Genomic DNA, 12,729 nt, shown 5'->3' with positions numbered 1-12,729 from the left:
AATAAAATATTTATTTTTGTGGCCAGATAAACACTATACATAATGGTGTGTCAGCATGACTACGAACTCCTTTGTGCTTTCCTTGGGATTAAAAATTTAACAGGAAGGGAAGACATTAAAGTGAGGCTTCAGCCACCTAGAAACTCCAGAATATAATTACAAAACTGTCTTGAACAGAGGGTTCTTCCGCTGCAGCAAAGTGTACTAATTTGGAAGAAAAAAGTAGTCCCTACTGCTTTATTATTTTTAAAAAGTCAAAAAGGTGACAAAATGGCACTTACTTGTAGCTCAGTAAATGACAGAAGAAATCTCTTTAGGCAACACGAATCCTGTTGTCAGGTACAAACTATCAGGATACAGCATGTCCACACTCCGGGGCATGAGGTTGCTTCAGCCTGCCCTTTGAACTGGGCCATGTCTACTTTAGATCAATTCTCATGTTGAATTTCTCTGATGCTGAAACACAGCAGCTGAGAACTCTCATGCAGCAACTGCTCTGTGCAGCACCTGAGCAGATTGCACAGGTGGGCACAACCTTTACCAGGCACTCTGGAGATGGCTCCACAGCTCAGGCAGCAGGGGCTGAAAAGAGCAATGCACAAAGTACAGCACCGTTGAGGTTGTTGACTCCAAATAAGAAGCATCAGATTGAGGGCCCGATCTGATACCCATCAGTTGACATAGGGAATACTCTGCCAGAATTGTTGAAACTACTAGCTACTGAAGAAATGAATGCTGCTTGTGTTGTGGCTCAGCAGCAGGTCCTCTTCCTGCCCAGGGCTGACCAAAGCAGTGTGAGTTGGACATGTCCCACTGACCATTGCGATGAGATGTCACCTCTTGGGCTGCAGTACACCCATGTGGCTCTACCCAGAGCTGCACGCACTTACCAACATTCTCTTGAAGATCTCTCAACAAGGATCTCCCAAATCTCTCCACTGAACTGTGCCCAGGGACTGAGTTTTCACATTGAAGGAAGAGAAGCTCTTGAGCCAGCTCAGTCCATGCATCTGTCTGCCTCCAAACTCATGTATCAGACTTCATTGCAGATACAACAGCCACGCAAACAGCCATTTGGAACAGACTTGTAACTCACATGACTAAACAGTTTCTGCATTTAGCATTGTAAACTTTGTGCCACAGAAATGTGGTGTTCCTTTAACATGAACAACCACAATTTGTTTAATGTATATTACTGTGAATATGGAGAAGCAGGTTTCAGGAATCATTATAGTTATGGGCAGATAACTCTCTCTTTGTTAATCATGGCGCAGTCACATAAAGATAAAACTTCTATAGTGTAAGGCAGGAAAAAAAAAACCCCACCACCATAACAACAAAAACCAAAACAGTAACAACAAAAACCAACCAACCAACAAAAACCAACCAACCAAACAAAAAATAAAACAACACAAATCACAAAGCCAGAGATTAAGTAAAATGTAGGGAAGATGTAAGTAATGATGGCATGTGCGATACTCTTGGGGTGAATACCTTATCAGTTTGGACTGATTTAAAAGCAAAAATGTGCTTATAAGCCAAATATATTTATTTGAGGAGGTTTCTATATTATGTATTTATCCCTTCATCAGGAATTAAGTAAGGAGGATGTAGAAAATCAAAGGGAAAGGGAGACGTGAACAAGAGTCTAGTCTAGAAATTTTTGTTTTAAATCTTTTCTTACTGTGAAGCTTCTGATGCAGGAAAGTTTAGACAAATGATTAAATGTTCAAATTATTTTCTGAACAGTTAGGGAAGCAACACTAGACTATTTGTACACAAACAACTTTGAGGCATTTTGCTTTTAATTTGCATACAATTCCTTAAAGTGAATTCCACGTGAAGAATGGTGAGATACAACAGAGCTCATTTACCATTTCACAAGTTAACAGAACAAAGTAAACATCTGTTCTTCTTATTAACTAGTTTCCATCCCTTACTCCAACTTGTCACTTCCTGCTGCAAGTCTCCATGCCAAATAATTGCATGAACTAGTTCCAAACTCCACAGCCATTCACATGTGGACTTCAGTGGTACTGCAAATTATAACAGCAGAAAACATTGAAGTAGAAAGACTATAGATGAGCTTATATTCTCTTAATGTTTCCCAAATGAATACCCAAAATTCAGAGTAAAAAAATACTTCAGTTGTTCAGCTCAGCTACTCATCTGAGTTGTGGTTCCTCTATGGAGCACATAGCTAAGAAGAAAAAAGAACAATACTTTCTGTCAAGTAAGAGGGGGCATTACATCAGGAATAGAGAAGTCTCAAGATACCTGTGCTAAAATGGGCTTCCCAAACAAATTTATCTGGAACACAATTGGAGCATGCTCTTTCCTTCTATATACTGGTAAAGTTTTCTAGCTATACAATTACCATACATAATTGCATTTGACCAGGCTTTTGGCTTCTTTCAAACTGGCAAATATCATTCTGATCAAAATATATTACAACAGTATTATACCTATAATAAAATACTGGCATGGTGCTAAGGACAGCATCATCTTTCTTCGTGCTTTAATGAGACCAAATGATATGTTAAATACACGTTAAAAGGGAAGCAGTAACAAATCTGTCTTGCAGATCTTTCCAAAGAAGAGATTGGATTGTGAAGCTATCCAGGTAAAAAATAAGAGAAAGAGCCATAAGCTGTGAAGGAGATGGACTTACCAAAAGCAGCAGAAAAACCCTATCACTAGAACTGTCTTTATTTAGGTCTTACAGCAATAAACACCAATTTAGCTTTCTGCCTAAAAATTTACAGGAAACCTTTTTTTTGGTGTAGGAATACTTCACATCGAGATTCTGTGACACTACTCACTGAATTCACAGCATAAAGGTTGAGCAAAAAATAAATCAAACCAATTGTGCTGACGTGGAAAATTACAGAACTCAGAACTGCACGTCTCTGATAGTAAGGGGTCGCATTTGCACACAAGCCTACACATCACAGAACATCTGTTGATGCCAGCGATTCCATTTGGGATTTGCCAATTTTTTTCCTCTCATGATTGTGGATTCTCCAGGAACTCTACTGAGTCTGAAATACTTCAGTACCAGAGAAGAGACTCTAACAATAAAAATCTTTGTACACTTTAATATTTATTAATTCTCTAGTCATTTTTTGCTATATATTTAACACTAGTGTGACAAAATTCCTGATAATTATATCTCATGCAGGTAACTTAAATGAGTTAGCACTATCTAAAACTGGTAAACCTACAACTAGGAGGGTTACTTTTGAGTCTACAAGAGAAGTATTTCTGTAACAATGACAACGAGGTGGGTATGCATATAACGTAACAGGCTCAGCTGAATGTACTTGGCAGGTATCTAAATGACAGCACAGCCTTCACAAGGACTGGAGTGGCAACATCCTTTGACCTAAATAGACTTGACATTACTGTTGAAGAGGGCTTGAGTGGAGGTGGAGGCATGTTGGAAATTGTTGTTAGGAGAGATGGTGTTTCTGTGGTTAGTCAAGTAGTTTAGCTTTTGCTATTTAAAGTTGCTGTGATTTGCATTCTTTCTTAGACAGGGTAAAATGTGTTGCTCACTCTACCCATATTACTATTGTTTAGGTCACAACAGATATTGAGAGCATACCATACCTATCTGCAACTGAAAACAAAGACTCTGGATAGATTGCTGCTATTCCTTCTCTGCAATTCCTTGGTGAGTACATTTTCATCAATGCCAACTATGAAACAAACTCCCTAGAGTCCAGACTTTTCAAAAAATATATTACAGGAAATGTCTACTTGTAAATCACTTATTTTCTCCTACAATACCCACAGGTTTCAAAACAAGACAATTATAAATGAAATTAATAAAAGAATAATAAGAGTTGTGATAGTCTTTTGTTGTACTGGGCATTCCCCCTTTTTAACTAACATATATTCTAACAGAAATCCCACAGTACAAACCAGATAACTTCAATTAAAAAACAAAATGCAAACTATTCAGTCCAATCTTAGAGCATGTGTATGTGTGTATAATACTGTAAGAGTAGTCACACATTAGAGGTATATAATTGAAACAGCATTTTCCTTCATGAACCTGCTATTATTGAGGCAGTGACAAGGTTTCCATTTCTTTGTTTTCTGAGCTCTTTAAAGAGTGGCTATTGCCACATTTTGTAAACCTAAATACTGTACAAGCAGAAGCTTGTTGGTATCAGGTAAGGAATAATACTACTAGTGCAAACAGGTGCAGAGACAATTCCTCCAGTTTTGGGGTGAACCAGCTATACAACTCTGAAAGAGGACAGGTGTCTTCTTCAAACCCACACTCATGCATGTTTCTCCACTCAGACGTACATCTTTCTCTGTCTTGGTCTTCTTTTTACAAGGGTAACTGGGAGAAAACCACCAGCTCGTGTGATATTTATCATATGAAAGATTTCTTGACTGTTTTCCTATTAATATTACAAATGTTTTGTAACAAGTCAAGGAACGATAAATACCTCAAGCATCAGGAAAGTGACAATAATACTGACTTAGTATCTTTAGTAAAAAGTGAAACATTCTCTCCTGAGATATAAGTCAAGGAAGGAACAGGAATGATGAACCTAACACTGTACCATAACTTGATCATCATGCACCTCAGCTGACCAGATGAGAAAGAACAAGTGTTTATTGCCCTCTGCTCATCCAAAGCTATGACAGGCAGTTTATTTAGGTAAGTGCTTGGCATACCAGAATGTTGTCAAAGCAGTTCTCACTGTACTGTCCCCCTTTAGCTTATTTCTTTAAAATGAAAAAAAAAAAAAAGAAAAAAGAAGAAAAAAAAGAAGAAAAAAATCTCAGCAGGTTAACCTTCATCTTCTCTCAGCTCTGAGGGTAGAAATTTGTATTGCTGTTGGCGAATCTGAGCCAGTTTTTTCCTTGCTTCTTCCAGTTCTCTTTCCTTCTTCAGCATTTCTTCTTGCGCTGCAATGATCTAGAAAACAGAAGCATGAGTTATGACAGCACGGAATACTGTCTGTAAAACAAGATTTCTTTCTCTATGACACCAGTCACTGCTATGCCTTGAGCATTCTCCAGAGAGGCACCAAATTTCAATGACTTTGGCAGGAATTGCTCTATTTTTTTTCCAGGTTCCAGGACTATGCCACCAAGAATAGTATTGTATTCCCACTTGTTTCTTAAAGAGGACTGAAAAAAGAGTCTACCAGCATAGTTTTACCATACATCCATGATGGATTTTATAGTGCTGTGCTCCCCCAACATTCAGTGCGCTAAGTGCTTAGCAACATGTAGGATAAACACCATGTCTTAATATAATGTTTGAGCAACAGTAAAATTGAACACTCATTACTGTAGGTTTACAGTATTCTTCTGCATCTCAAAATGCTAAAGAAAAAATGACAGAACTACAAATGCAGAAATGTTAAATTTGTTTGAAAAGAACCATTAACTTAATCAGAACAAAAATAAAAGACATTGGACAATGGTAACTTCTATTACAGTAAATGCTCAATGAAGAAGTGTAGACATCTTACAGCAAATCACTTTGCTGTTATGTCAGTGGTTACCTAACAGGATGCATCAAGTAATTTATCATACACAAATTTGTCCAGCCTGCAGTGCAGCAGATAGGCATTGTAACGCTGCTACATTTCTGTGATAGTTTTTCTCTGCTTTAGTTCTTGGGTGACGGTACCAACCTGAGCAATGCCACCCACAAACTTTGTTTTGACCACAACGTCGTCATCCTCTGCTTTCCCAAATGCTGCTTTTTGGGCCGCCCTCACAAGATTGTCTGATGCTCGCTTGACAGCATTTCCTGCAGCCTTTGAAAAACATACAAGGAATTTAGTAATAACAGAAGTTAATAACTGTAACATTAATAACTGTAACTTGCTTGACTACACAGGAAAGGTGTGTTTTGTTTTGGTTTTCCCAGTGAAAAGCAAACTAATATTTCAAAACCAATGATACAGAGAGGAACACAATTCCTTCATTTAAGAAGCTGAAAGTTGGGAAAGTCACAAACAAGGTATTTTTTCCTTACAGTTTGAAATGAAACAGTGGATGAAATCACAAGTTACATTATGCAGAATACTGATCAGATTTTTTTTTTTTTAATGAAGAACAACAGAAAATGAAAAGTAGCGTAGAAAGAAACATTTTAAGGCAATGAAGTTTTTAAATGAATTGACTTTCATCAGGGCGAATTAGCCGATTACACAGCAATGATTATCTCACATTTAAACTTTTATTTTCTTAAGCATTCTATGATTTCTAAATATAAACCATCAAATGTGTAATGCATCTTTAATTATCTAAACTGAGTAGTGTCAGCAATTGTGCATCAAAATGAAAAAGGTAACTAATCTACCTGCATTCTAACATTGACGTAGCCATCTTTGCTATACCATAATAAATATTGGTAGTAGAGATTTCACACTGCATGCTCGGTGACAACCATGTCCACAGGCACTAGTTTAATGGATGCAGAGGAGGATACCAGAGGAGTGGCCTTGGAGTCTCCTGCTGTGATCCCCATGGAGATGAGTGGCAGAAGAGTCCTTGTCACAGACAAGATGCAAACCTTTCTTCTACTAAAGCTAAAAGATGGAGCCAAGCAACCTTTTTGAAGCACTGACCATTGGCCAGGAAATACCCTGTGCAGACACATGATGGTAGTATAGAGCTCAGCTTTGTAAGATCTGGTGCTGAATTTACCCCAGTGTACTAAGAACTGGAGAAAGTGGTGGAAAGCTAGATCCAGGAGAACAACAGTCCATAGTTTAATGGGTACTGCACATGGAGCTGTAAATGAGATCTCTTATATACCACTGCCAGAATCCTTCACATTTGTGAGTCCCAGATAAGTCTTATGTCTTGTCTCAACCAATTTAAAATACAAATACAACAAAATCTGACCTACACCTCCATTTTCCCTCTTACTGGAATGTTCCTCCTTTCTATCTCTTTACCTGTTCATCGATATCAGGACAGAGGCAGGCAAAGAAACTTCCGGGTTGATGTAGACTTAATGCTGAGAGACATCGTGGGTCATTTGTTCTGAGGGACTGAATGGGGGACCTAGCTATGTGTTTTCTACTCAATTATACATACATACTTGGTGAACAAAAGTGCCCCAGAATCTCACAAGGAAGAAAAACTGAACATAATCCTGAAAATTCAAGGAACTACTCCTATAACAGCATTTACATAGTACTACCATGATTTTTCAGGAATTAAGAGCACAAGTACCTGTAGTCTCCTCATGGCCTCAGAATCATGATCAGCCTTTACTTTGCAAGCCACAAGCAACTGTGCTGTGGAAGCTGCCACTTGTTTGGCAGATGAGATGAGCTTCTCCTCACTAGCGTGGCCTTGTACTGAGGCATTAGCTGCTTCACAGAGATTGCTGGTTGCAGCTGCCACCATTCGGGCCTAGGAGACAGTAAATAGTGTCACTGTGTTTTCTCACAAGATTTTATTTCTTCAGAGAAGGTGCTAGTTTTCCTTAAGAAAAGAAGGTACTCACAGCAGAAATAAGTCCCTGAGACCACTGTCCATCATCGGCTGCATTTGCAGGGATCGCTCCAACCTGAAAGAAAGAACAAAACAAATCAGAGTTGGCTTACAATGAATCAGAAAAGACAATTGCTTTGTTTCAGATTTAGACAAACCCATGAAAAAAAAAGAACACCTGCACTTGTGACTGTGCCCAGCAGAAAACAGGAGCAGAAAATTGAACTGAAAGTTGTTTGTTGGAGTAAGTGTGCTTCCAGCACATATCTGCCTGCTCAGGTAGCATCCAGCTTGCTATGCTGCTTGAATTGCCCTGTCCATCAGATGTGTAAAAGTCTCAGAGTGATGATTGTTGCAGCTGAGATTTTGGCCTAAGCAACAGTTGGAGCAATACTTCCTAATCTCCTGGCCTTTAAAATAACATCCTTTGTGTCCACAACACATTTGGATTTTCATCATTCCTGAATTTCTTCTGATTCTGGCACTATGGGAAGGTACAAACCAGAAAGCTCCACAGGGAAGTCCCCCAGCTGCCTTTGTGCCTAATAATGGCATTTGAGGCAAGCAGCCCATTTTTCTGCATGGCTCGCCCACTGAAGTTAGTTGCCAGCCCCCTGCCCCCAGCTGCCTGGGTCTGGGAGGTTTAGGGGGGGCAGCTGGAAGATGTGAAATGTAAACATGGTCAAGAAACTTGTCATATTTTAAGAGAAATGGGTAGACTAATTGGTGCATGATGATGATCTCAGGGATCAGGAATCAACTTATTTTGTGTAACATCATCATAAAAAGAAGCTGTGTCCTCTCCTAGCTGTGGTGACAATTTTGTGTAACTGAGAAATCAGTTCTACTAAAGAATAGATTAGGTCCCTAAATTCTTTAGGCTGCAAGGTTTTCTTGCCTAATCATCCACAGAAAACCTCTTTTAAGTAGACCACAGATGCAGGAGTCTAGTTAGTGATCTTTGAATATTGTATATATATGTGTGTGTGTGTGTGTGTGTGTGTGTGTGTGTGTGTGTGTGTGAGTGTGAGTGAATAAGGGGGTGGTTTGGAAGAAGACAGATTAGATCCAACTTCCCAGACTTCATCTACGCTGCAGAAACGGAAATGGTTGCCCAAAGCCAAATTAATTCTTTTATAACAAACTTTCCCACCCACAGGGGAAAGTGTTTTCACAGTTCAACTCCAACATTGCACCAATTTTCCCTGTAAGATACTTTTACAGCCTTTACCAAGCAATGTCAGAATTTTATTTGGGACAAGAATGTGCCTGCTCAACACACATCCATGTGGTTGGGTAAGAATTTCCCACTGCCTCCATACCAAATAAAAAGGTCAGTGAGGAATCTAAGGCAGCAGTCAGCACCATTTACTGTGCGATGTATATGGAGTAGATCAAATTTGTCCTTCCCGCCTACATGCCAGCCATGCTTTTCTGGAAGGAGTCTCATGCCTCAGAAGATTTCTTACAAAAGCAAAACATTTCCCTCAATATCAATAACAAAATCTTCCCACCAGGCAGGTTGGAACCGTTCACTGTGGGCAAGAATTTGGTCAATCATTTTAAAAGGCAGCATCCTGTACTTCTGGCTGACCTGGAGATACAGGCTACCCTAGTAGTGAGCGACACCCGGTAATTTGTAAAGAAAGAAGGAAAAAAAGTTAGGGCTTCGTTATTTCCTAAGTATCTAGATGGCTTTCTTTATTTGTGAGAAGTATCATAGTGAGCGAATGTGCCACAAACAATTCTGAATTTTGATATTTTATTAAATTTTCATTTTGGTTGAGACTAATTTGATCCCTTAAAGACCACAGTATTATTTGCAGATCCTGCAAGTGGACAAGAAACTATCAGTAAAAGCCATTTGCTGCAAAAATGCGTGACCTTTCAGCAAGTTACCATAGAAAAGTGACAGATAATGCAAAATGGCTAAAACCAGTAGAACAGTCTAAACAGATCTGCTGATATGGCACTATATTTGACAGGTGTGCTTCTATTAGAACAGCAAGCTACAGCTTTTCTCAAACAGACAGATTCAAGTGGTTTTAGCAATTATCTGAACTAGAATGGAACAGGATGCAAGTGCTGTTAGCCTCAGTCTGAAAGACACAGGTGGAAACGTATCTGTGGGAGCAAAGAAGCCTAAACTACCTGAGGAGGATTCAAGGCTGGTACCAGGATAGAAATACATTCTGTATTATTATGTGTAATTCTACAGGAGTGGTGCTGAGGAAAGTAAAGCAAGCTGTATGTCATAATGAGACTGAATAAGAACAGGTTTTATCACATAAAAGCAGATTGCATAATAATCTAAGCAAAGCAGGTAAGTCGAAATTCTCATTTTTTGGACTGTCTCCACACTCAAATTTCAATGGGTATTAATAACAGCTTGGTTTATACGTTAGTGATAAATTCCATAGCTACAGATTATGGTGGGTCTTTTCAAACAGCTACGTCACTGTTCTTTTGAAACAAGTGCTCTGTGCTCCTGCTGCAACTAAAAGCACAAGCTCCCTAGGAATCTGAGCTGAAGTAGACAGCATGGCACTCTTGCAGTAGGATCCACAGCACAGTCTGCTTAGAATAAAGAATTATATGAAGTCGGAAGCCATAACTATACAACAACAGGGATTCTATAACAAACCGTTCTCACAGGCAACATATTTGTTTGATGTTCAGATTTTAAGTTTCAAACTATATTAACCGGTAAAAAAAAAAAAGCAACAGATATGAAATGAATTACAAATACCACAATCCTGACCAGACCAAAAGGACGACACATTATAAGCACTCTTTCCATTGGTCCCAACAATAACTACAAGCACATTCACTTAAATGTACTGAATTTTCATGCAAGGCTGTGTCCTCATTGAATCAGACAACAAAACATTCAGGGCGCTTTACTATTCTGGTCCAGAGTGGTATTGTATACTGCGGCTTTTGGTTTTGGATCCACAAGCTGTTCTGTGGAACGATACGTTACCAGCCTGAATCACACATCTTCAAAAAACAAAAAAAATCCCGACAAACACAAAAACTCCCCACAGCTGACACATATGAAGAGCCAAACACTTGATTACACTTGTGAGGTTTAAATAAACATAATTGTTTTGTTTTTAAAACAGAACCACACTTGGGCCATGTATCATGACGAGCAATGAAAAGATTTACTTTTTCATTAGTCATTCTCAAGCTTCTTTCCTACTGTTTTAACAGAGAACATTTAAGAGATTAGATCCAATTTCAGTGTTTTCCCCCCTACTGTTGCTACGACCCTTTTACCCACCTTTCCCTGTGCCACCAGTTCTCTCTGGGCTGCTGAAGCTGATTTCACAAGGGCACTGGTAGCAGCTGCAATGGATTTAGCTGCTTCCAGAATCTGTTCTTCAAAGTCCAGAGTCTCATCTGCTTGCTATAACCAAGAAAGAACAATGTCACACATTATTCACCTGAAAGTTTTAGTTTCAAGATTGAGGACATACACAAAGTGAGACAAGATTTTGGAACACATCAGTAAATGCAATAAGACCTACAACATCTTTTGCAAAGGAGTTTCATATGGACTAAAGCTGAGAGTCAACATAAGTGAATTTAAACATTAAGTTGCCCTTGTGGCTGCTCATATGTGGAATTGAGTATCACACAAGATACTTAAAGAATTGCCTTCACCTTTTTAGCACATTACCTCCACTCGAGCTATTACATTCAGGAAAGTGCAGGTCTGAAAAGAAATTCTTGTTTTCCAATATTACCTTTTTAATGCTATAATACTGGCTTTCAGGATTGCTAAACCAGGTAGAACATTTTCTGAATATTTAAAGACTTCAAGCTTAAAAAAAGTGACAAACGTATGTTGTTTCATTCACTTATACTAAGAAATGTAACGTAGATACCAAGCAAGTGCATAGGTCTAACAGCTTTGGTAAGAGCTGTCCTTTCACAGAGAGCAGCATTGTGAGGCAGTCCGGTTTAGTCATCTTGCAGATGTGAAGTTCCAAAGGTCTGTCTGGAACATTCCAGTCATCCAAATGCGTCTTTCAACAAGCGTGAGCAAATATTATAGAGAGATCAGCTGTTCCTAATGAGGTTTCTTACTATTTAAAATGCAAATCTATTGTTCCATAAAACAGCAACTTCTCTGACTTTTCAATCATTTAAACAAATACTGAAAACATTTATCCACTTAAGCATGCTGACTAGCTTCTGAACAGTTAACAAAATAGAGAGAGATAAATGGTTGTTATTTCAAACAGAACCAGGCCAGGGCTATGTATTCTGATTTTCATACAAAATAAACCAACAGAATGTATTTTGTTTATGATCAAATCACAGGCCTACCAGAATCCAATGCAGTGTGGCCAGCAAGGCTAGCAGATACAATACCAGAACAGATCACCTTGTGAGAGATGGGGCTTCTTAAACAAGTTTCTTCTAACTTACGCAACCAGAGTATTCTTGTGCCAACTAACTATAGGAACACCAGCTAAGTGGGCTTTGAGTCTGGAAACTGGGCATTTCATTTGCAAAGCTAAGTGCATCCTTCTAAATCTGAGTCAGGTTTAGTTCTCCTGTTACTGCAATCTGATGAAATAGCAGCCAATTATAAAATAATAAAATATAATTACAAGTAATTACAAAGCATTACAAAATGGCACATCAAGCAGTGCTCAGCCCTACAGCACTTCACATAACTACCACATAACTAAAAGAAAATCCAGGAGATGAAGCCATAGCATCCATAGATACCAGAAAACCAGAATGGTCTGAAAATAAAAACTGACGTGTAGATGAAGTTGTTTGACACTTTAAAATTTTTCTTATCATTTAGGAAAAGCCGCTGACTACGTATGGGTATAAATGGATTGGAAAATGAAGTCACTAGAATAGACAAACCAAAATTATTAGGCTAGCTGCAAAGTCTGTAGCATGAAATACCCTTTGAAATAAGCATGAAAAAGTTGATTGCGCCATTGAAAAAATATAACTTGAAATGGTTTTGTACTGTATTTTAACCAGTTTTCTGTAGAATCTCCATTATTAGGAGCAGCATAAAGTCAGGGTTAATAGGAGAAAAAATGAGGCCACAGTCTCATTGCTAAACAGTAGGCCATCTTATTTTGAAGTAGTGCTCATCTTCTATTTCATAAAAACAAAAGCAATATGGGCAAGTTACTGCACTGAGCCATGGAAAACACAATAACCACTTCCGTGAAAGTCAGTTCTTGACACAGCTTCTGCTCA

The 12,729-nt window shown here is 38.6% G+C and overlaps 1 protein-coding gene across 1 annotated transcript in view; it reads right to left on the bottom strand.

Annotated features, from left to right (window-relative positions):
- Positions 1 to 4,507: 4,507 nt before the first annotated feature.
- The window catches only part of TLN2 (talin 2), a 158,703-nt gene continuing 150,481 nt past the window's right edge, over positions 4,508 to 12,729 (bottom strand). The window contains exons 54-58 of the mRNA XM_080351330.1: positions 10,775 to 10,900; positions 7,502 to 7,564; positions 7,225 to 7,407; positions 5,670 to 5,795; positions 4,508 to 4,942 (exon numbers count right to left, since the gene is read on the bottom strand). Of these exons, the coding sequence (XP_080207456.1) occupies positions 4,814 to 4,942; positions 5,670 to 5,795; positions 7,225 to 7,407; positions 7,502 to 7,564; positions 10,775 to 10,900 (627 nt within the window). The 3' untranslated portion in view covers positions 4,508 to 4,813. The remainder of the gene's footprint in view (positions 4,943 to 5,669; positions 5,796 to 7,224; positions 7,408 to 7,501; positions 7,565 to 10,774; positions 10,901 to 12,729) is intronic.

This window comes from Nesoenas mayeri, assembly GCF_963082525.1.
Source record: "Nesoenas mayeri genome assembly, chromosome: 11".
Taxonomy (NCBI): domain Eukaryota; kingdom Metazoa; phylum Chordata; class Aves; order Columbiformes; family Columbidae; genus Nesoenas; species Nesoenas mayeri.
Note: the sequence above shows the minus strand (reverse complement) of the source record. Positions and strands in the feature narration are given on the sequence as shown.